General features: G+C 41.8%; 1 protein-coding gene across 1 annotated transcript in view; it reads left to right on the plus strand.

Annotated features, from left to right (window-relative positions):
* Positions 1-888: 888 nt before the first annotated feature.
* The window catches only part of LOC138352596 (repetitive organellar protein-like), a 63,101-nt gene continuing 38,069 nt past the window's right edge, over positions 889-25,920 (plus strand). Inside the window, exons 1-8 of the mRNA XM_069305086.1 lie at positions 889-1,059; positions 1,132-1,329; positions 1,612-2,052; positions 2,347-2,784; positions 3,201-3,702; positions 3,740-4,551; positions 4,743-5,166; positions 5,272-5,733. Coding sequence (XP_069161187.1) covers positions 889-1,059; positions 1,132-1,329; positions 1,612-2,052; positions 2,347-2,784; positions 3,201-3,702; positions 3,740-4,551; positions 4,743-5,166; positions 5,272-5,733 — 3,448 coding nt within the window. The remainder of the gene's footprint in view (positions 1,060-1,131; positions 1,330-1,611; positions 2,053-2,346; positions 2,785-3,200; positions 3,703-3,739; positions 4,552-4,742; positions 5,167-5,271; positions 5,734-25,920) is intronic.

The raw sequence follows: 25,920 nt of genomic DNA on the forward strand, positions 1-25,920 counted from the left end.
TTCATCGAGAAGATATGTGCATATTCCGTAGTGTTAATGTCATGTTGTAGTTTTTAGTACATAGACTTTTCAGAAATATTTCCCATAGACTGAAACATGTAAAGGGGTCTTAAGTGCATAGAGTTAATATCATGTTGTGCTTTTTAGTGCATAGACTATATTATAAACATTTCCAGTAGATTTTATCTACTTTAAGAAAAAAAATCAAATGCTGTAGACATCATCATGAGGAAGTGTGCAAATGCTGTAGACATCATCAAGAACAAGTGTGGAAATGTTGTTGATATTATCAAGAAAAAGTGTGCAAATGATGTAGACATCATTAAGAAGAAGTGTGCAAATGCTTGAGGTTATATCTTGAGATGATTTCGGGGCTTAGCGTCCCCGTGGCCCAGTCCTCGAGCAGGCTTCCTTTTTGTTACACACCCCCAGGAAGCAGCAGCCCGAAGCAGCTGTCTGACTCCCAGGTACCTATGTACTGCTAGGTAACAGAGGCATCAGGGTGAAAGAAACTCTGCTCATTTGTCACTGCCTCCACTGGGGATCAAACCCGGAACCTCAGCACTACGAATCCGAAGCGCTGTTCACTCAGCTGTCAGGAGACCCATAGCTGTATACATCAAGAAGAAGTCTGGAAATGTTGTAAACATCATCAAGAAGTGTGTAAATGATGTACCAATCATCAAGAAGAAGTGTGCAAATGCTGTAGACATCATCAAGAAGAAGTGTGCAAATGCTGTAGACATCATCAAGAAGAAGTATGTAAATGATGTAGACATCATCAAGAAGGAATGTGTAAATGATGTAGACATCATCAAGAAGAAGTGTGTAAATGATGTAACCATCATCAAGAAGAAGGGTGCAAATGCTGTAGACATCATCAAGAAGATGTTTGCAAATGATGTAGACATCATCAAGAAGAAGGGTGCAAATAATGTAGACATCATCAACAAGAAGGGTACAAATGCTGTAGACTTCATCAAGAAGAAGTGTTCATATGCTGTTCACATCATTAAGAAGAAGTGTGTAAATGATGTAGACATCATCAAGAAGAAAAGTGTAAATGCTGTAGACATCATCAAGAAGAAGAAGAAGAAGAAGAAGTGTGTAAATGCTTTTGACATCATAAAGAAGAAGTGTGTAAATGATGTAGACATCATCAAGAAGAAGAAGAAGAAGTGTGTAAATGCTGTTGACATCATAAAGAAGATGTGTGTAAATGATGCAGACATCATCAAGAAGAAGAAGAACTGTGTAATTGATGTAGACATCATAAAGAAGACGTGTGTAAATGATGTACTCATCATCAAGAAGAAGTGTGCAAATGCTGTAGACATCATCTAGAAAAAGTGTGTAAATGATGTAGCCACGATCAAGAAGAAGCGTGCAAATGCTGTACCCATCATCAAGAAGAAGTGTGTAAAAGATGTAGACATCATCAAGAAGAAGTGTGTAAATGCTGTAGACATCATCAAGAAGAAGTGTGTAAATGATGTAGACATCATCAAGAAGAAGTGTGTAAATGATGTAGACATCATCAAGAAGAAGTGTGTATATGATGTAGACATCATAAAGAAGAAGTGAGTGAATGATGTAGACATCATCAAGAAGAAGTGTGTAAATGATGTAGACATCATCAAGAAGAAGTGTGTAAATGCTGTAGACATCAAGAAGAAGTGTGTATATGCTGTTGACATCATCAAGAAGAAGTGTGGAAATGTTGTAGACTTCATCAAGAAGAAATGTGCAAATGCTGTAGACATCTTCAAGAAGAAGTGTGCAAATGCTGTAAACATCATCAAGAAGAAGTGTGTAAATGATGTAGACATCATCAAGAAGAAGTGTGTAAATGATGTAACCATCATCAAGAAGAAGGGTGCAAATGCTGTAGACAGCATCGAGAAAAAGTTTGCAAATGCTGTAGACATCATCAAAAAGAAGTTTGCAAATGCTGTAGACATCATCAAGAAGAAGGGTGCAAATTCTGTAGACATCATCAAGAAGAAGTTTGCACATGCTGTAGACATCTTCAAAAAGAATTGTGAAAATGCTGTAGACATCATCAAGAAGAAGTGAGCAAATGCTGTTGACATCATCAAGAAGAAGGGTGCAAATGATGTAGACATTATCAACAAAAAGGGTGCAAATGCTGTAGACTTCATCAAGAAGAAGTGTTCAAATGATGTTCACATCATTAAGAAGAAGTGTGTAAATGATGTAGACATCATCAAGAGGATGAAGAACTGTGTAAATGATGTAGACATCATCAAGAGGATGAAGAACTGTGTAAATGATGTAGACATCATCAAGAAGAAGTGTGTAAATGATGTACCCATCATCAAGAAGAAGTGTGCAAATGCTGTAGACATCATCAAGAAGAAGTGTGTAAATGATGTAGCCATCATCAAGAAGAAGTATGTAAATGCTGTAGCCATCATCAAGAAGAAGTGTGTAAAAGATGTAGACATCATCAAGACGAAGTGTATAAATGATGTAGACATCATCAAGAAGAAGGGTGCAAATGCTGTAGACATCATCAAAAAGAAGTGTGCAAATGCTGTAGACATCATCAAGAAGAAGTGTGTAAATGATGCAGGCATCATCAAGGAGAAGTGTGAAAATGCTGTAGACATCAATAAGAAGTGTGTAAATGATGTAGACATCATCAAGAAGAAGAAGAACTGTATAAATGATGTAGACATCATCAAGAAGAAGTGTGTTAATGATGTACCCATCATCAAGAAGAAGTGTGCAAATGCTGTAGACATCATCAAGAAGAAGTGTGTAAATGATGCAGGCATCATCAAGAAGAAGGGTGCAAATGCTGTAGCCATCATCAAGAAGAAGTGTGTAAATGATGTAGACATCATCAAGAAGAAGAAGAACTGTGTAAATGATGTAGACATCATCAAGAAGAAGTGTGTAAATGATGTACCCATCATCAAGAAGAAGTGTGCAAATGCTTTAGACATCATCAAGAAGAAGTGTGTAAATGATGTTTACATCATCAAGAAGAAGTGTGTAAATGTTGTAGACATCATCAAGAAGAAGTGTGCAAATGATGTAGACATCAAGAAGAAGGGTGCAAATGCTGTAGCCATCATCAAGAAGTGTGTAAAAGATGTAGACATCATCAAGAAGAAGTGTGTAAATGCTGTAGACATCATCAAGACGAAGTGTATAAATGATGCATCATCAAGAATAAGGGTGCAAATGCTGTAGACATCATGAAGAAGAAGGGTGCAAAGGCTGTAGCTATCATCAAGAAGAAGTGTGTAAATGATGTAGACATCATCAAGAAGAAGAAGAACTGTGTAAATGAAGTAGTCATAATTAAGAAGAAGAAGAACTGTGTAAATGATGTAGAGATCATCAAGAAGAAGAAGAACTGTTTAAATGATGTAGACATAATCAAGAAGAAGAAGAACTGTGTTAATGATGTAGAGATCATCAAGAAGAAGTGTGTAAATGATGTACCCATCATCGAGCAAAAGTGTGCAAATGCTGTAGACATCATCAAGAAGAAGTGTGTAAATGATGTAGACATCATCAAGAAGAAGTGTGTAAATGCTGTAGACAACATCAAGAAGTGTGCAATTGATGTATACATCATCAAGAAGAAGGGTGTAAATGCTGTAGCACTCATCAAAAAGAAGTGTGTAAATGATGTACACATCATCAAAGAAGAACTGTGCAAATGCTGTAATAATCATCAAGAAGAAGTGTGTAAATGATGTAGACATCATCAAGAAGTGTGTAAATGATGTAGACATCATCAAGAAGAAGTGTGTAAATGATGTAGACATCATCAAGAAGAAGTGTGCAAATGCTGTAGCCATCATCAAGATGAAGTATGTAAAAGCTGTAGACATCATCAAGATGAAGTGCATGAATGATTTAGACATCATCAAGAAGAAGGGTGCAAATGTTGTAGACATCATCAAGAAGAAGTGTGCAAATGCTGTAGCCATCATCAAGAAGAAGAGAGTAAATGCTGTTGACATCATCAAGAAGAAGTGGGGAAACGTTGTAGACTTCATCAAGATGAAATGTACAAATGCTGTAGACATCATCAAGAAAAAGTGTGCAAATGCTGTAGACATCATCAAGAAGAAGTGTGTAAATGATGTAGACATCATCAAGAAGAAGTGTGTAAATGATGTAACCATCATCAAGAAGAGGGGTGTAAATGATGTAGACATCATCAAGAAGAAGCGTGCAAATGCTGTAGCCATCATGAAGAAGTGTGTAAATGCTGTAGACATCATGAAGATGAAGTGTATGAATGATGTAGACATCATCAAGAAGAAGGGTGCAAATGCTGTAGACATCATCAAGAAGAAGTGTGCAAATGCTGTAGCCATCATCAAGAAGAGGTGTGTAAATGCTGTAGACATCATCAAGAAAAAGTGTGTAAATGCTGTTGACATCAAGAAGAAGTGTGGAAATGTTGTGGACTTCATCAAGAAGAAATGTACAAATGCTGTAGACATCATCAAGAAAAAGTGTGCAAATGCTGTAGACATCATCAAGAAGAAGTGTGTTAAAAATGTAGACATCATCAAAAAGAAGTGTGTAAATGATGTAACCATCATCAAGAAGAAGTGTGCAAATGCTGTAGACATCATCAAGAATAAGTTTGCAAATGCTGTAGACATCATCAAGAAGAAGTTTGCAAATGCTGTAGACATCATCAAGAAGAAGTGTTATTGCTGTAGACTGCAATAACACTATTGCTGTAGTGTTATTGCTTCTTCTTCAATAAGAAGAAGAAGAAGAAGAAGTGTGCAAATGCTGTTGACATCATTACGAATAAGTGTGTAAATGATGTAGACATCATCAAGAAGAAGAAGAACTGTGTAAATGATGTATCCATCATCAAGAAGAAGAAGAACTGTGTAAATGATGTATCCATCAACAAGAAGAAGTGTGCAAATGCTGTAGACATCATCAAGAAGAAGTGTGTATATGATGTAGACATCATCAAGAAGAAGTGTGCAAATGATGTAGACATCATCAAGAAGAAGTGTGTAAATGCTTTAGCCATCATCATAAAGAAGTGTGTAAAAGATGTAGACATCATCAAGAAGAAGTGTGTAAATGCTGTAGACATCATCAAGACGAAGTGTATAAATGATGTAGACATCATCAAGAAGAAGGGTGCAAGTGCTGTAGACATCATCAAGAAGAAGTGTGCAAATGCTGTAGCCATCATCAAGAAGAAGTGTGTAAATGATGTAGACATCATCAAGAAGTGTGTAAATGCTGTAGACATCATCAAGAAGAAGTGTGTAAATGATGTAGACATCATCAAGAAGAAGGGTGCAAATGATGTAGCCATCATCAAGAAGAAGTGTGCCAATGCTGTAGACTTCATCAAGAAGGAGTGTGCCAATGATGTAGACATCATCAAGAAGAAGTGTGTAAATGATGTAGACATCATCAAGAAGAAGGGTGCAAATGATGTAGCCATCATCAAGAAGAAGTGTGCCAATGCTGTAGACTTCATCAAGAAGGAGTGTGCCAATGATGTAGACATCATCAAGAAGAAGTGTGTAAATGCTGTAGACGTCATCAAGAAGAAGGATGCAAATGCTGTAGAAATCATCAAGAAGAAGAAGAAGAAGTGGGCAAATACTGTTGGCATCATCAAGAAGAAATGTGCAAATGCTGTAAACATCATCAAGAAGTGTGCATATCGCATAGACTTAAACGTAGTAAAGGGAGTTATAAGTGCGGAGAGTTATTCGCACGTTTTTAGCGTGTGTGCTTTCAACCACCATCGCTGTCTACTAGTACTCCCCTGTTAACCAATATCTTCTACCAGCACGTCTCAGCCTTTCTTTCCTCCTTTCCTTTCAACGCACTCTCAGCTCACCCATCCAAGCACTTACCATTTTTCTCCGTCTACCCCCTCCACTACCACCCTCATTTCCTACCATATCCCCCCATCTACCACCATCTACTTTTTTTCACATCCTCATCTACCAACAACACCTCCACTCACAGTATCTACAACATCTCTCTACTAACACCGTCGCCCCATCTCCACCAACGCCAACCATCATCTAACACCCTGTGCCCTACCACCATTCCTCTCAACACTACCATGGCGGCACCACCATCTTCGCTACCTGCACCTTTTACAGCTACCACGATGCTCACTGCTAGCTTCCAACACAAACCGTGTGCCCACACCAGTAATTATAGTTCTGTTTTGTTATCACTGACGTCGTCTTTCATTCATTGTCATACATGTATCGTTAATTTCTTGTTTACACCAAAAAAAATACCAGTATATATTTTTGTTTTACTCTATCAGTTGTTGAAACAGTAGTAGTAAAGTGTTAGTTTACATAGATGAATACTTTCCAAAAGATCAATTAGCGCCAAATTTCGTTAGGTTAAGTGCATTTTTTGTGCATATAAGTGCATAAATTAAGTGCCACGTTTACCCGGCGTCCTCCTCCTCCTTGTTTCCGATGCATCTGTTCCGTATCACTTTTCCATATATCTTTCCCCATAGACCACCCTTCTCCGTCCGAGCGGAGTGTAATCCAAGCCAAGTACACACTCTCCGTCACACACCCGCACCCTCTCCTACCGTCCCAACTACCTCCATCTCTCGCATGACCAACCAGCATCTACCAGCTGCATCATTATCCACAAACTAGCGACCGTTCCTACCATCCCACATCCACAACCACCTCCACGAACCTCCTGGACAGTAAGCAGTCAGTCCGACCAGTCAGTCTGTCTAACCTTCCTTGATCGTACCTGTCCAGCAGACCTTGTGATACCCTACTCTCCTTATCATCTTCTTGGGCACCGTAACGCAGTTATTAAAGGTATGAAGTTCCACGGTGTTCCGTGGAGAATAATATCTCCGAATATCTCCAAGTACCTCCAAGTATCTCCAGGTGTACTTAGATAAAGACCTAAGTTCCCAGACAGATTCACTAGCAGATTATCAAAGGAGGGTCAATAAGAACACATTTACACGGATAATAAGATATTTAATTCGTTCACCTGTCACACTACCGTTACCCCCGATCAGCGATCGTAGTGTTGAACAATAGTGACACTGATCCTGATGAAATAGACCATATCATAGCAGAAACATCTCAGTATGAGGATGAGACCCAAGAAAAGTTTAATCTTCTACTTGATTTAATAAATACACATAAAGTAACACCTAGCCTAACAGTACCTCAACCCAGTACAGCTCAAACAGAGGCACGTTTACCTCCTTTAGATTTGCCCCCCTTGGCTGGACTGGATGAAGGGAATTGGGACACTTTTTGGACATCCTTTGATGCCCATATACATTCCAAGGCATCCATAACAAAAGGAACTAAATTCTCTTACCTTCAAAGTCTCCTCAAAGGGGAAGCTAATGAAGGTTATAGCTAATTTGTCTCTTGAGGACAATAATTATGATATAGCTATACACATGTTGGAAGTTAATTACTGCAACAAGGAAATAAGTGTAGCTAATCTTTACTATCAATTAGTGGATATAAGTCCACCTAGCAGTCAACCCGACTCCCTTCAAGAGTTTAGTTGGAAGTAGAGTCCCTTGTGAAAGCATTAGGTACAATAGTAAATGTGCCAGCTTCAGAATGGTCACTGAAACTGCTCTTTCAAAGGAAACTTCCATGAAATATCTTAGCAGAAATCTGCTCCCATTACAAAACAGAGGTCCTTTCCCTTGACCAGATTTTCGAGGGACTGAGAATTACTGTCAACAGGCCGTAGGCTCATGATAAAATAAAATCTGAACCTAATCAGTCAATCACTGATTAATCAATGAAATTAAGGAATACACCAATTATGTCCAACAAACATAAATCTAAATCAACTACCTCCACTCCCAGATGGAAGAGCGGTAATGTATGTACGTATTCAGTAAGTCCCTCCAAACCTGAAGTCAATGAAGCACCCAAAGCTGTGACATCTACGACTACAGGATGAAGAAGCTATTTGTTCTGTCAAGAAGAACATCTGATCTATCAGTGTCAATCATACCCAGATGCACCAGATGCTTGAGACCACATGATCCTAATACCTGTATAACTGTATTACACGTGTGTAAGAAGGCCATAAGGGCCAGCACCATTCAGTACTGTGTGGGGAATTGCGACCGAGGTCACCAAAACCCCAAATGGAACAGAATACTTCTACCACTGTACAGTACTACAAGGTACATCAAGAGGTCAATGTACTTGCTACTAAATCAGATAATGATGCAACGTTACCTACAGCTCAGCTGCTGCTAACAAATAAGAAGTCTAAGATCACTACATATGGTCTCTTTGACCAAGGGCCACGGAAAACATTTATTACCCAGCAGGTAGCTGACAAATTGAAACTTAAACCCTTGTGTCAAGTGAGATTGAACATTACGTTCATGTGTTTTAAACTACTGACACTTTGGTCCGGTTATATAAACAATGGATAATTGTTCACTAACAACAATTGAACAACTCAGGGTTTTTAACAAACACAGGACCTCAAGATTATAAAGTCGTGAGAGTTCTAGTATGCCTAGGAGGCTATACCCACCCAGTGCAGGCTATTGTAGTATACAAAATCCCATCTGACCTGTATGTCTATGGTCTAAGGAACACAGCAAAGCTTCTTAGAAGTAAAGGAGTTAAGTTGGCTGATCATAAATTCAAGTCTGATCACCTCTCCGATATCGGTGTACTCTTAGGTGCAGACTATTACAATAATTTTATTACTGGATGCACCAAGCAACAGGGAATGAACCTTTTACTAACAGCCAGGGGCAAATTGCTCACTGGACCAGTGTTACATCCAAATATATCCGATTCAGTAAACAGTCAACAAGTTAATTCAATAATGGTTGCGTGACTAGGCTTGGAACAGTCACCACTCCAGTTCAGAGACATGACTGAGGATACCTCTGATCCTTTTGTATATAAATTATAGGATCTAGACCCCTTAGGTATCGTCCCTGAATAACCCAGTTCAGATGATACCTGGACTCATCAACAATATCTAGATTCAGTCATCTATAAAGAGTATCAGTACTGGGTTAGATTGACATTGGAAATTAAATCATAATCATGGAAATTAAACCTGTAAACCATTTCATGGCAATCTCAGGTGGCTCGATTGAATTAGCAACCTGGTAAAATACTACTGTATCACGACTTAATACAACAGCAATTTGACAACAATTTCACTGAAATCGTCGAGAATGATAACTCTTAGGAGGGACATTACTTACCTCACAATGCCGTGTTGAAATATTCAATTACTAGACACATTAGGATCACATTCAACTGTAGTGCCAAGGCAAAAGCAAATAGTGTCTCACTGAACGAATGCCTGAAAACTGGACCGAGTCTGATACAAAGACTCAATGATGTGCTGTTACGGTTTCGTCTAGGAGCCTATGTCAACACTGTCAATATAAGCAAGGCTTTCCTTAGAGTAGGTCTTCAAGAGAAAGACCGAAATATCACAAAGTTCCTCTGGATAAAGGATCCTAATAATCCACAAAGTGAAACCGTTACCTATAGGTTTGCTTCAGTTTTATTTGGAGCTACATTTTCTCCGTTTTTTCTTCAAGCAACATTGGATATGCATTTGAAGAAATCTAATAGTCTTCACAAGACCGAGATTAGCAATAGTCTATATGACAATTTCCAGGGAACTACCAGTGATGAAACAAAATTAATTTAAATATATCATGAGGCTAATCGAGAATTGTTAGGGACCAATATCCAGTCATGGCCTCCAACAATAAGCAACTACATCAGTTAATAGTAGCTGAATTTCCGGGTTACAAAGTACCTCACACTTTGCAAGTCCTTAGTTTAGAATGGGACACCACCTCTGATGAGATAAACATTAAATCAGTGGAGACTGATAACTGATTTAACCATGAAGAAATTATTATCCTTTGTCAGCAAACCATTTGACCCTTTCCGGTTGATCAGCCTCATCTTAATTAAGGGCAAACTCCTCATGCAGGAATGTTGGCAAGTAAGGAAGTAATTATCAAAAGAAGGCACTAAACCAGGAAGGCTATGTAGCACCATCGAATGTGCGGAATAATCAGAGGGCGCTAAATATCACCAAGGATGTCAATACAAGAACAGTAACTCATAAGAGGAACGATATCAATAGTATCTGATTCGCCAAGAATTCGATCAAGGGAGAAATTTTGCTTGTTTGTAAGTTTTTGGTAATTTGAGGGGGGGGGGTGCATACCAAACCAGGCCTATGCGTTTGTGTTTGGCATAATATATTGATTCATTTCCCCACGAGCCTACCAATTAGTGCATCTTATTCAGAGTTACGTTACTCGTTCTTTATTTTGTGTTAATGAAAGGTGACCTAGGAACCACCTTCCCACTTGTTTATGCATCACAGAGCGAGTGCATTATTGTCAGTATTGTGGACACGGCCTTCTTTTTTAATTCCTTCCGTGCCTCATTGGAGAGCACCCTTTAATGCATGCATATTTTGACGACCTGGTTGTCTAAACGAGCGTCAAGCACGAGCAATGTACGAGTGCAGCTTGAAGACAATTTAGGACAGTCTTGTAAATTTGTTAGCATTGTCTCAGTGAGTACAGAAACTAAATCTCTCAATTAGTACCTCTATTGGGTATCTCAAGGAGTTCCTCCACTGGATCTCTCAAGGAGTATCTCCACTGGACTTTTACCCTGGTGGCACAGTGAGTGCCTTCAACTCTCACTGGCACTGACATAGCTAGCCACTGCTGTACCTCAAACTGTATCCTTGCTTCCCCTTAATGTCTGTCCATATACCCAATCGATGGACAAGCGACCGCAATGGACGGTCGGAAAGCTAGACACACGCTCGTCCTGGAAGTCAAGACATTCAGCAAGGATATGCACGACTATAAGAGGGACAATACAATATGGACAATAAGGAGCAGGGTAGCGCTCCATTAAGTGACCGTGAGTTAAGCGTGTATGGCCAATATGCAATCTCGCCAGAGCCGTTTCCCATCACCGGTTACGGTGGTAGGAGGAAGGCCATGAGGATTCACTACCCTTAAGAGTACGCAGTTTGTTACCAGTAACAGAGGACCAACAATCCTGCTAATGGGTAAGGATGGAGGAAGGAATAACTGGGTAAAAGTTGGAATAAAGAATACCTTTAAAGGAGATGGGACAAGAGTGAACAGCTTCCCTAGCGGCAGTGTCCGCATGCTTATTTAAAGAAACACCAATATGGCTGGGAACTCAGCAAAACTCAACTGACTTAAATTTACTGGAAATAAGAAACAGCCAATGTTGAATCTTGACGACCACTGGATGGACTGGATTGAAGGACCCGAGAGCCATGAGCGCATTTCGAGAGTCAACGACAACCACAAAGGAAGATTGACAACAAGAAAGCAGGAGACGAAGAGCATAGAGAATAGCATAAAGTTCTGATGTGAACATGCTTGTCTCCGGAGGTAGGCGACACATATTACTGCGGTCAGGAAAAACAACAGAGTAGCCAACACCGTCTGGAGACTAAGATGGCAGCAGATGACAATGGATCTAAGTATCCTCATTAGACTTAAATTCCCTCGTTATGCCATAGGACTAGAACAATTTATCAAATTACATGTGTTTTGCAACGCGTCGGGAAAGTTGTGTGGCGCAGTAGCCTATTAAGTGAACACTGAGCAGTCAATACTGCTCACTTCTAAAGCCAGAGTGGCAACGCTGAAGAAGCGGTCATTGCCACAAATGGAATTAACGGGTTTATTAATAAGTGTTCGATTGGCTCATTACCTGACCAAGACACTAAATAATTGTCACTTCTCTGAGATAGTAATGTGGTCAGATAATGAAGCACTCTTACAACAGGTAAAAAACAACCATAATAAGATTCCCTATGTCAGTAATCGTGTTAGAAAGATTAGAGAGTTGTCAGCAGGTTACAAACTGAGACATGTACCCAAAAAGGAAAACCCAGCTGACTACCTTTATCGAGATTGAGGCAATTAGCCAAAGCCGAGATGTGGTTCAATGGATCCCAGTGGCTATTCATTGGTCAGTGGCCTAAACAAAAGCCACAAGTCGTAGTGACCAATATCACTGTCCCCACTGAGACACAGAACTCCCTCGAACCTTGGCTATTGATCCTAGTCACTACTCTAGTTTAAGTAAACTACTAGGGATTACTCAAATAGCGTTTGATTTTCTTAACAAAATAGGAATCAGATACCAATTCCCTAATCCGATAAAATATTGGGTCAAACAGGCTCAAATGGAAATTTATGGGAGAAATTATGAAAATAATTTTTCATAATTTTTCATATAATAATAAGGTCTCCCGAAGCCCACATCAAAGGAATAACATCAGCGGCCTATGCGAGGCTGGCTAACATCAGAACTGCTTTCAGAAACCTGTGTAAGGAATCCTTCAGAACATTGTATACCACATATCTAATGCCAATCCTGGAGTATGCAGCCCCAGAATGGAGCCCGTATCTAGTCAAGCACAAGACGAAGCTGGAAAAAGTTCAGAGATATGCCACTAGGCTAGTCCCAGAACTAAGAAGCATGAGTTATGAGGACACACTACGTGAACTGCACCTCACATCGCTGGAAAACAGAAAAGCTAGGGGGAGACATGATCACCACATAAAAAATTATCAAGGGAATTGACAGGGTGGACAAGGATGGATCATTGAACACGGGTGGCACACGCACAAGGGGACACAGGTGGAAGCTGAGTACCCAAATGAGCCACAGATACATTAGAAAGAACTTTTTCAGTGTCAGAGTAGTAAGTAAATGGAATACACTAGGAAGTGATGTGGTGGAGGCTGACTCCATCAACAGTTTCAAATGTAGATATGACAGAGCCCAGTAGGCTCAGGAATTTGCACATCAGTTGACTGACGGTTGAGAGGCTGGACCAAAGAGCCAGATCTCAACCCCCGCAAGCACAATTAGGTGAGTACACACACTACATGGGTATACATGTATACATGGGTATACATGTATACATGGGTATTTAACACTTTTATGGGCGGTTGGAGGCTGAGTGGACAGCATTCAGAACTCGTAATCCTAGGGACCGGGGTTCCATCCCCGGCGATAGCGGAAAGCAAATCGACAGAGTTTATTTCACCCTGATGCCCCTGTTACCTAGCAGTAAATAGGTACTTGAGATTTAGACACCTGTTACGGCCTGCTTCCTGGGTGTGTGTGTGAGAAAAAAATAAATTATCGTTCATTGACAGTTGAGAGATGGGCCGAAAGAGCAGAGCTCAACCCCCTGCAAGCACAACTAGGTGAATACAATCATTAGTCATGGTCAAAGATTGTGGGTTGTGAAGCTCCAGTGTTTTCTATTAAGTTGGAAAAGTTAAACATTCTACAAGCAGTGAAAAAACTGTATATGAGTGAATGAATATCTGGTAAACTGACAGAAACCATTAGAAAGTGAAGAGAGAAAGCTGAAATAGTGTATTTGTAAATAGGTGTTGTACCACATTGTGGTGTAGACCCGTGGTATGACGTTTTGACCTCACACCGATCCCCCTGACCTCATCTGACCCTACACCACACCTGGGAGAAGATGCCAGGTAACGATCACTTGTGCCTACAGACCGAGGTAATTGGGATCCCTGTTGATAAGGTAGTATATTGCTATGACACAATCAGGAAGGGCGAACAGGTCAAGCAGCATCAGGGAAGAGGAGGATAAGTGTTATAAAGTGATAGGGAATTGTGTTGAGAGGAGGATCGATTAGATTGAGGATTTGATCCTGGAAAAGAATAGAAATATTTCACCAAATACAGGGTGAGATTGAGAGACAAAAACAAGTGTTCAAAAGCTATTCAAGGGCAAATCAAGGAAGAGCTGGCCAAAGAGTTGGGCGCAGGAAGCATGAATACGGATGGGGAAATTGGATTATTCGGGGATGGATTAGTGAGTATGGGTGGGGGTAGGCCAACAATGGGTACAAGACAGAGAGGGGTAGGCCAAAAATGGGTACAAGACAGAGAGGGGTAGGCCAAAAATGGGTACAAGACAGAGAGGGGTAGGCCAAAAACGGGTACAAGACAGAGAGGGGTAGGCCAAAAATGGGTACAAGACAGAGAGGGGTAGGCCAAAAATGGGTACAAGACAGAGAGGGGTAGGCCAAAAATGGGTACAAGACAGAGAGGGGTAGGCCAAAAATGGGTACAAGACAGAGAGGGGTAGGCCAAAAATGGGTACAAGACAGAGAGGGGTAGGCCAAAAATGGGTACAAGACAGAGAGGGGTAGGCCAAAAATGGGTACAAGACAGAGAGGGGTAGGCTATGGCATTTGGAGGAGTAACTTCAAATATTTGCTTATGTATGGAAGCATGCAGGATATCCAACTAGAACCAAGCAGGGAAATGATACGGACTCAGTAAGAGCTGCGACACTGTGGGTGTAAGAACCAGCATGAAAGTGGATCGTAGAGGATCTTGGATCAAGAGGATCACTTGTCATTAATGGATTATGTGAAGCAAAGGCATCATCAAAACATAGAGGAATACAGATTGAAGAGTTTGAACAATGCGAAATATTGAGGTGCATTAATGCTGAGGTTGCATGAACGAGATTGAACTCAGCCACAGAATTGGGACTTATAATGGCAACAAAAGCAGGCCTGTTTTGGTCCAGTTTTCTAATGAAGAGGCGGGCCACAACATATTAAAGCATAAACATTTACTAAGGGGCAGCAAAGGCTATTATAATGTATTTATAGACAGATTCATTACCAAAGACGAACAACAAGAACTGAAGGTGGGAAAACTGATTCACAGTGTCACCTTCACCCCCCTCCCCCAAATCAGCCCTCACATCATTCCCAACCCCTTCTACCCCCAACAACTCCCTTGCTCCCTCCACCCCCTCTGCAACCAAACCCATCTGCCCCATCCTACCCTCCAATTCCCCTCTCTTCCCCTCCATCCCCAACCCCCCCCCACCACCCCTCACCTTCCTTTTGCACCTCATGTTCAGTATGACCCTCTCACCTTGCGACCCCCCCAGCGTCTCACCCCACTAGCCTCTCCACTGCCCTCAAATACCCTTTCTTTTGCCTCACTCTCATCCTGAGCCCCCCCCCCATCTCTCACTTACTCCTTTCTACCCCAAACCCTATACCTGTCCCTTCTTCTCCCCTGCCCCTAGCACACCTTCTTACTGATACCTCACTCTACCACTCAGCAGCCCCCTTATGCCTCTCAGACCCTCCCTTCCTCTCAGACTCCTCTCCGCCTCTCAGACCCACTATGCCTTTTCGATCCCCCCCCCTCTTTAGCTTCCCAGGGCTCCATTCGCCCTCCAGACATCCCCTAGACACCCCCAGAGAATGGATGAACTCTGGTAACAGAGTTTCCAAGAAGAGTCTCATGGTTTGGTACACCAATGCTGATGGGGTATCCAATAAAGCAGAGGAAGTAAAAGAAAGTGTTAATGAAGTAGATACTGGCATAATTACAATAGTGGAAACTAAAATAAATTATATGATCTCCGATGCAATCTTTCGTGAAGGATACCAAGTGATAAGGAAAGAATGGACACAGATACAGGGAGAGGAAGTGGCACTCCTCATAAAGCTGAAATAAAAATCAGAGGAACTAGAGAATCAGGGGACTAATGGAAACACAATCTCCCTACTTGGAACTCTGACAGCAGGTGGGAAGAGGTCTGTGATCTCTCTTATCTACAATCCCCAACAAACAGTATATGGCCCAGACAGGAACATGATGATAACAATTAGACATATATAGACGAACTGCAGAGTGCAGCAACAACAGCTCACAGAATGAGAGCAAAACTGTTGGTCATGGGTTATCTCAATCACAGAGAGATCGATTGGAAATTAAGAAATCCCCATGGTGGGGAAGAAACATAGGGATCAAAATTAGTGGAAGTTATAGGCAAGAATTTCCTAACACAACATGTGAAGGAAGGCACAAGGAAAATAAGAAGGATATAACGAGCTTATTAGCCCTGATTTTCAACCAGAATGAGGACAATACCGCGAATATGGAACATGAAATACCATAAGGAGCAAGATACCACTATGTCCTAGTGTTTGACTATACGATCGAGCTTTAAATTGTGACCTCGGAACAAAAGATCTGGAAAAGGAGAGTTGACTACAGAAAAGGTGATTACAGGAGGATAAGAGAATATCTAAGAGAAGTACAGTAGGAAGAAGAACTTAGAGGAAAACAGTGCAACATATGATGCACCTGGTAAAGTGGAAATGCAAGAAGGCCGGAGAGAACTTTATTTCAACACTAAAGGAAAAAGGTAGGAAGGAATATAATAACCCATGTTTTAATAGACTGCCAGGACGCAAAAATGAAGAATTAGGTGGGAGTGGAGAAAGAACAAAGGACACAGGACAATAAGATTAGATGCAATAGAGCTAGAAATGAATACAATCATATAAGAAGAGTATCGGAAATGAATTATGAGAATGATATTGAAATCAGAGCGAAAAAGCAATAATCATATAAGAAGGAAAATGTCGGTGAACGACCAAATGACAAGAGTATGGAAAACAGAAAGGGTATACTAAGAAAGCGACAAAAAAATCTGCGAGGTTCTGAATGCCAGTTTCCATGGAGTGTTGACAACCGAGCCTCTCACCCTAGATGAGAGATTAGCATATACAAAAGTAACAGCAGAGGAGGTAATGAGAAAGCTAACAACACTGATTGAAACTAAAGCAGTTGGACCAGACAATGTATCACCGTGGATACTAAAAGAGGCAGCGCAGGCCCTCAGCGTGCCACTAGCAAGGAACTATAATGAGTCACCTACGAAGGGAGTCTAGTAAAAAAATTCAAGAAAGGAGATAGGAAGGAGGCACTTAACTACAGACTAGTACCACTGACAAGCATCCCTTGTTAAGTACTTGAAAGAAAAATCAGGTTAAAATTGGTTACACACTTGAAGAAAATTTTGTATATAAACAAACATCAACATGGGTTCAGAGCAGGGAATTCATGCCTAACAAACCTTCTGGAATTAAATGATAAAGCAAGAAGAAAAAGGCACGATAAGGAAGGATGGGCAGACTGCATATTTCTGGACTACCAAAAAGCCTTTGATACAGTATCAACAGGAGACTACTATGCAAACTTGAGAGGCAGGCGGAAGCAAGCAGAAAAGCCCCAGCTTGGGTAAGGAATTGCTTAACAGGCAAAAGCCAGAGAGTAACAGACAGGGGCGATAAGTCAGACCGGTGAACCGTAACGAGTGGAGTATCTCAAGGATCAAGAACCGTAACGGGTGGAGTATCTCAAAGATGAAGAATACCTGTTTTATTTTTAATATTCGTAAAGACATGTCTACAGTAGTCGAGTACTATATGTCGATGATTGTGGATGATGCGAAATTAATAAAACTACAGTCCTCATCTTTATGACAGATGAGGATTGTAGGATGCTCCAAGAGGATTTGAACAAGCTGCAGAGAGGGTCAGATAAATAGCTACTGGAGTTCAACGTTCAACACGAGCAAGTGTAAAGTTCTGGAAATGGAACTAGGTGGTAGGAGACCAAAGGGTCAGTACACAAAAGAGGGAAACTGCCTGCCTGTGACGATTTGAAAAAGGACCTGGGGGTGGACGTAACGCCAAATCTAACTCCTGAGACACATATAATAATTATTAATAATTCACTGTGTTGGGGGACGTATTGAGTGTATTCATACACTTTACGCCAGAGTGTATTCATACACTTTACGCTTTTATCGAGGTCCCCCCCCCCCAAGGTCGAATTGCTGACCCCGTCCAGACTGCAACCCCACAACAAGCTGACTAACTCTTGAGAACCTACTCACTGCTAGGTGAACAGACGCATTAAGTGAAAAGAAATGAGACCAACCATTTTTGTCCAGACCTGGATTCAAACCTGGAATTCTTGACTGTATGAGAACGAACCCGTCTGTACTACCGGAAGCCTTCATAAACCGAATAACAGCAACAAAGAACTCTAAATTAGCAAAAGTTAGAACGTTATTCAGGAACCTAAGTAAGGAGGCATTCTGAGTGCTCTACACTGCCTACATGAGACCAGTCTTAGAGTATGCAGCCCCATCATGAAGCCCCCCACCTAAAGAAACATATTAGGATACTGGAAAAAGTTCAGAAAATTGCGACCAGGCTCATCTCGGAGTTGTATGGGATGGGATATGAAGAGCGACTGAAGGAACTGAACCTGCCGACGTTAGAAAAAGGGATGGGGAGAGAGATATGATAGTAGCATACAAAGAACTTTTGGGGATTGACAGAGTGGAAATAGACGAAATGTTCACACGAAATAACCACAGAACAAGGGGAATGGGTGGAAGCTGGAAACTCAGATGAGTCATACAGATGTTAGAAAGTTTCTTTTTAGTGTGAGAGAAGTGGGGAAGTGGAATTAATTAAAAGAGCACATTGTGGATGTAAACACTATTCATAGTTTTAAAACTACGTATGACAAAGAAGCAGGACAGGAGTCATTGTCTTAAACAACCAGCGTCTAGAAAGGCGTGATCTAAGAGAGAACGCTCGATCCTGCAGGCACAAATAGGTGAGCACATATAGGGGAATACACACACACACATACACACACACACACACACACACACACACACACACACACACACACACACACACACACACACACACACACACACACACACACACACACACACACACACACACACACACACACACACACACACACACACACACACACAATCGTCTACCAGTTGGTATACAGAATTATATGAACATGTTTGTTGATGATGCTAAGATTATAGGAAGGATAAGAAACTTAGATGATTGTCATGCCCGTCAAGATGACCTGGACAAAATAAGTATATGGAGCACCACTTGGCAAATGGAATTTAATGTTAATAAATGCCATGTTATGGAATGTGGAATAGGAGAACATAGACCTCACACAACCTACATATTATGTGAGAAATCTTTAAAGAATTCTGATAAAAAAAGAGATCTAGGGGTGGTTCTAGATAGAAAACTATCACCTGAGGACCACATAAAGAAAATTATGCGAGGAGCCAATGCCACGCTTTCTAACTTCAGAATTGCTTTTAAATACATGGATGGCGATATACTAAAGAAATTGTTCACGACTTTTGTTAGGCCAAAGCTAGAATATGCAGCGGTTGTGTGATGCCCGTATCATAAGAAGCACATCAACAAACTGGAAAAGGTACAAAGACATGCTACTAAGTGGCTCCCAGAACTGAAGGGCAAGAGCTAAGAAGAGAGGTTAGAGGCATTAAATATGCTAAAACTAGAAGACAAAAGAAAAAGAGGTGATATGATCACTACATACAAAATAGTAACAGGAATTGATAAAATCGATAGGGAAGACTTCCTGAAACCTGGAACTTTAAGAACTAGAGGTCATAGATTTAAACTAGCCAAACACAGATGCCGAAGAAATATAAGAAAATTCACTTTCGCAAACAGAGTGGTAGACGGTTGGAACAAATTAGGTGAGAAGGTGGTGGAGGCCAAGACCGTCAGTAGTTTCAAAGCGTTACATGACAAAGAGTGCTGGGAAGACGGGACACCACGAGCGTAGCTCTCATCATGTAATTACACTTAGGTAATTACACTTAGGTAATTACACACACACACACACATTGGATATTGGAACTCCATTGGATAAAGGAGTACCGAAGTAACAGTAGACAACGAATCACTGTGAGGGGTGAGGTCTCAGATTAGCGAGACGTTACGAGTGGAGTCCCGCAGAGGTCAGTCCTTGTACCTAAACTGTTTCTCATATATGTAAATAATCTCTCAGAGGGTATAGACTCGTTTCTCGCAATGTTCGCTGATGATGCAAAAATTATGAGGAGGACTAAAACTGAGGATGTTATTAGGAGGCTATAAGATGACCTAGACAGACTGAATGAATGGCCTAACAAATGGCTGCTAAAGTTCAACCCAAGTAAATGCAAAGTAATGAAACTAGGCGGTGGAAACTGGAAACCCAGACATAGGATACAGAATAGGAGATGAAGTACTTCATGAAACGGACAGAGAGAAAGATCTAGGAGTTGATATCACACTAAACCTGTCTCCTGAAGTCCACATAAAAAAGAATTATGTCTCCGGCATATGCGAGGCTGGCTAACATCAGAACAGCGTTCAGGAACCTGTGTAAGGAATCATTCGGAACATTGTATACCACATATGTAAGGCTAATCCTGGAGTATGCGGCCTCAGGATGGAGCACGTGCCTTGTCAAGCACAAGACGAAGCTGGAAAAAAGTTCAGAGGTATGAAAGTAGACTAGTCCCAGAGCTAAGAGGTATGAGTTACAAGGAAAGGCTGCGGGAAATGCACCTAACGACACTGGAAGACAGAAGAGTAAGGGGAGACATGATCACTACCTACAAAATCCTCAAGGGAATCGACCGGGTAGACAAGGATATCCTATTCAACACTGTTGGTACGCGAACAGGAGGAGACAGGTGGAAACTGAGTTCCCACATGAACCACAGGGACGTTAGAAAGAAATTTTTCAGTGTCAGAGTAGTTAACAGGTGGAATGCATTAGGCAGTGATGTGGTGGAAGCTGACTCCATTCACAGTTTCAAATGTAGATATGATAGAGCCCAGTAGGCTCAGGAAACTGTACACCAGTTGATTGACAGTTGAGAGGCGGGACCAAAGAGCCAAAGCTCAACCCCGCAAGCATAAATAGGTGAATACAAATAGGTGAGAACACACACAGAACTTTGTATACCACATATGTCAGACCAATCCTGGAGTATGCGGCTCCAGCATGGAGTCCATATCTAGTCAAGCATAAGACTAAACTGGAAAAGGTTCAAAGGTTTGCCACCAGACTAGTACCCGAAATGAGGGGTTTGAGCTACGAGGCGAGACTAGGGGAATTAAGCCTCATGTCACTGGGAGACAGAAGAGTAAGAGGGGACAAGATCACCACATGCAAGATTCTCAGAGGAATTGATTGGGTAAAAAAAGACAGACTGTTTAACACAAGGGGCATGCTCACTGGGTTTACACCCAAATGAGCCATACAGACGTCAGAAAGAATTTTTTCAGTGTCAGAGTAGTAGACAAATGTCATGCACATGGAAATGATGTTGTGGAGGCAGACTCCATACACAGTTTCAAGTGTAGATATGATAGAGCCCAATAGGCTCAGGAACCTGTACATTAGTTGATTGACTGTTGAGAGGCAGGACCAAAGAGCCAGAGCTCAATCCCCGCAAGCACAACTAGGTAAGTACAAACACACAGAGGGGGACTGATGGCTGAGTGGACAGCACGCTACACATGTAATCCTGTGGTCCGAGGACCGATTCCAGCCGCCGGCGAGAAACAATTTGGCAGAGTTTCTTTCACCCTGATGCCCCTGTTATCTAACATTAAGTAGGTACCTGGGAGTTAGACAGCTATTACGGGCTTCATCCTGTGTGTGTGTGTGTGTGTGTGTGTGTGTGTGTGTGTGTGTGTGTGTGTGTGTGTGTGTGTGTGTGTGTGTGTGTGAGAAAAAATATAGTTAGTAGTTAGCAACAGTTGATTGACTGACAGTTGAGAGGCGCCGAAAGAGCAGAACTCAATCTCCGCAAGCACAACTAGATGAATACAACTAAGTGAATACACACACACACACACACACACACACACACACACACACACACACACACACACACACACACACACACACACACACACACACACACACACACACACACACACATTGGGGGGCCTCGTAGCCTGGTGGATAGAGCACAGGACTCGTAATTCTGTGGTGCGGGTTCGATTCCCGCACGAGGTAGAAACAAATGGGCAAAAGTTTCTTTCCCCCTTAATGCCCCTGTTACCTAGCAGTAAATAGATACCTGGGAGTTAGTCAGCTGTCACGGGCTGCTTCCTGGGGTGTGTGTGTGTGTGTTGTGGAAAAAAAAAATAGTTAGTAAACAGTTGATTGACAGTTTAGAGGCGGGCCGAAAGAGCAAAGCTCAACCTCCGCAAACACAACTAGGTGATTACACACACACACACACACACCTGGACTGACAGGTGTGTCTATCAGGTGTGCCTGTCAGGCAACAGTGGCTGACAGGTGTGCCTGACAGGTGGGCCTGACAGCTGAGTGGACAGCACTTCAGATTTTTAGTCCTGAGGTTCCGGGTTCGATCCCCGGTGGAGGCAGAAACAAATTGGCAGCTTCTTTCACCCAGAGGCCCCTTTTACCTAGCAGCAAATAGGAACCTGGGAGTTAGACAACTGATACGGGCTGCGTTCTATGTACTCACCTAGTTGTGTTTGCGGGGGTTGAGCTCTGGCTCTTTGGTCCCGCCTCTCAACCGTCAATCAACTGATGTTCAGATTTCTGAGCCTACTGGGCTCTGTCATATCTACATTTGAAACTGTGTATGGAGTCAGCCTCCACCACATCACTTCCTAGTGCATTCCATTTACTAACTACTCTGACACTGAAAAAGTTCTTTCTAATGTCTCTGTGGCTCATTTCGGTACTCAGCTTCCACCTGTGTCCCCTTGTGCGTGTGCCACCCGTTTTAAATAATCCATCCTTGTCCACCCTGTCAATTCCCCTGAGAATTTTGTATGTGGTGATCACATCTCCCCTAGCTCTTCTGTCTTCCAGCGACGTGAGGTGCAGTTCACGTAGTCTGTCCTCATAACTCATGCCTCTTAGTTCTGGGAGTAACCTAGTGGTATACCTCTGAACTTTTTCCAGCTTCGTCTTGTGCTTGACTAGGTACGGACTGCATGCTGGGGCTGCATACTCCAGGATTGGTCTTACATATGTGGTATACAAGGTTCTGAAGGATTCCTTACACAGGTTTCTGAAAGCAGTTCTGATGTTAGCCAGCCTCGCATAGGCCGCTGATGTTATTCTTTTGATGTGGGCTTCAAGAGACAGGTTTGGTGTGATATCAACTCCCAGATCTTTCTCTCTGTCCGTTTCGTGGAGGACTTCATCTCCCATTCGGTATCCTGTGACTGGCCTCCTAGTTCCTCCTCCTAGTTTCATTACCTTACATTTACTTGGGTTGAACTTTAGTAGCCATTTGTCGGACCATTCCTTCAGTTTGTCTAGGTCATCTTGTAACCTCATACTATCCTCCTCTGTCCTGATCCTCCTCATAATTTTCGCATCATCAGCAAACATCGAGAGGAACGAGTCAATTCCCTCTGGAAGATCATTTACGATTGATCGATGACTCGATCGATCGATCACGTTACGATCGATCGATCGATTACGATCGATTGATAACTGCAGATTTACCATTTACGATTTATGTGTGTGTGTGTGTGTGTGTGTGTGTGTGTGTGTGTGTGTGTGGTGTGTGTGTGTGTGTGTGTGTGTGTGTGTGTGTGTGTGTGTGTGTGTGTGTGTGTGTGTGTGTGTGTGTACTCACCTAGTTTGTTTGCGGGGGTTGAGCTCTGGCTCTTTGGTCCCGCCTCTCAACCGTCAATCAACAGGTGTACAGAATCCTGAGCCTATTGGGCTCTATCATATCTACACCTGAAACCGTGTATGGAGTCAGCTTCCACCACATCACTTTCTAATGCATTCCATTTGTCAACTACTCTGACACTAAAAAAATTCTTTCTAATATCTCTGTGGCTCATTTAGGCACTCAGTTTCCACCTGTGTCTCCTTATGCGTGCGCCCCTTGTGTTAAATAGCCTGTCTTTATCTACCCTATCAATTCCCTTCAGAATCTTGAATGTGGTGATCATGTCCCCCCTAACTCTGTGTTTACTAGTTGTGTTTACTAGTTGTGTTTTTGCGGAGGTTGAGCTTTGCTCTTTCGGCCCGCCTCTCAACTGTCAATCAACTCTTTACTAACTACTATTTTTTTTCTTTTTTTTTCCCCCTCACCACACACACACACACACACACACACCCCAGGAAGCAGCCCGTGACAGCTGACTAACTCCCAGGTACCTATTTACTGCTAGGTAACAGGGGCACTTAGGGTGAAAGAAACTTTGCCCATTTGTTTCTGCCTCGTGCGGGAATCGAACCTGCGCCACAGAATTACGAGTCCTGCGCGCTATCCACCAGGCTACGAGGCCCCACACACACACGTCTGTGTGTGCGTGTGTGTGTGTGTGTGTGTGTGTGTGTGTGTGTGTGTGTGTGTGTGTGTGTGTTTGTGTGTGTGTGTGTGTGTGTGTGTGTGTGTGTGTGTGTGTGTGTGTGTGTGTGTGTGTGTGTGTGTGTGTATACACCTAGTATTCACCTAGTTGTGTTTACGGGGGTTGAGCTTTGCTCTTTCGGCCCGCCTCTCAACTGTCAATCAACTGTTTACTAACTACTTTTTTTTCCACATAACACACACACACACACCCCAGGAAGCAGCCCGTGACAGCTGACTAACTCCCAGATACCTATTTGATGCTAGATAACAGGGTCATTGTGGGTGAAAGAAACTTTGCCCATTTGTTTCTGCCTGGTGCGGGAATCGAACCCGTGCCACAGAATTACGAGTCCTGCGCATTATCCACCAGGCTACCAGGCCCCTTAGGTGTGTGTGTGTGTGTGTGTGTGTGTGTGTGTGTGTGTGTGTGTGTGTGTGTGTGTGTGTGTGTGTGTGTGTGTGTGTGTGTGTGTGAATAAAAAAATGATTGATTGACAGTTGAGAAGCGGGCCGAAAGAGCCACAGCTCCCCCCCCCCCCCCCTTCCCCTCACAAGTACAACTAGGTGAATACACACACACACACACACACACACACACACACACACACACACACACACACACACACAGATACACACACACACACACACACACACACACACACACACATACATACACACACACACACACACACACACACACACACACACACACATACACACACACATAGCAAAGAACAGAAGATCCTAACAGAAATATGAGGACACAAATACACCATGTATATATGATCTGCAATGGGTAGCCCAAAAGCACCTAGGAGAGTAAAAATGCTAATCATAGGCGACCTAAATCACAGAGACATAGATTGGGAATCGAGACACTCTATATTTGGGAAGAAACGCAAGGAATAAAATTAGTGGAAGTTTTGCAAAGGAACTACATAGTACAGCTTGTAAATGATGACAAGAGAAAAGAGGAGGGGGGGCAGGAGATTCAACTAATCTACTAGATCTCATCTTCGCTCAAAATGAAGAAGATACTGAAAACATAGAGCCAACATTATGCACTTGTCTTTGAATATATGGTCGAACATAAGCTAAAGGTGCATGAGAAAGGAGAATAGACTGTAGAGAAGGAACTACATAATAGTAAGAGATTTCCTTAGAAACGTTCAACGGGAGGCAGAACTTAGGGGGAAAATAGTCCAGGGTATTAAAATTAAAATGAGGATGCAGTGGAAAAAATACAAAGGACAGAAGAAAACCGGTGTAGAAGAAAAAGATGTAACAGCTATGAACAAATTCATAAACATAAGAAGAGAATCAAAAAAACTTTTAAAATTACAAAACATCCAAATCAAAGAAACAACAGAAGTCACTACATAGTTATGCTAGAAGAAAAATTACAGCAAAGGATCAATTGAATAGATTATTCAAGAGGGGAGGAGAACATACAGAAAATAACAAGGAAATTCGCAAAGAGCTAAATTCTAGTTTCTGTAGTGTGCTTATGACTGAGCTGGAACACCTCCTGGTGCTAGGAGAGGAGGTAACCTCAGAAGAAAGACTGACAAATATTGAAATAACAGCAGGTTTCCATTGAATTGTCCTCTTTGTTTATTGTGAAAGCTATATTTTCTATACACTATTTTCCTTTGTCTTAAATTTCTGATCTCTGTGTGACTGTGATGGCTGATTTTTTTATTTTCCATCGACCTAACCCAACATTACAGT

The sequence above is a fragment of the Procambarus clarkii genome, chromosome 54 (genome assembly GCF_040958095.1).
Source record: "Procambarus clarkii isolate CNS0578487 chromosome 54, FALCON_Pclarkii_2.0, whole genome shotgun sequence".
In the NCBI taxonomy this organism is placed as follows: Eukaryota; Metazoa; Arthropoda; class Malacostraca; order Decapoda; family Cambaridae; genus Procambarus; species Procambarus clarkii.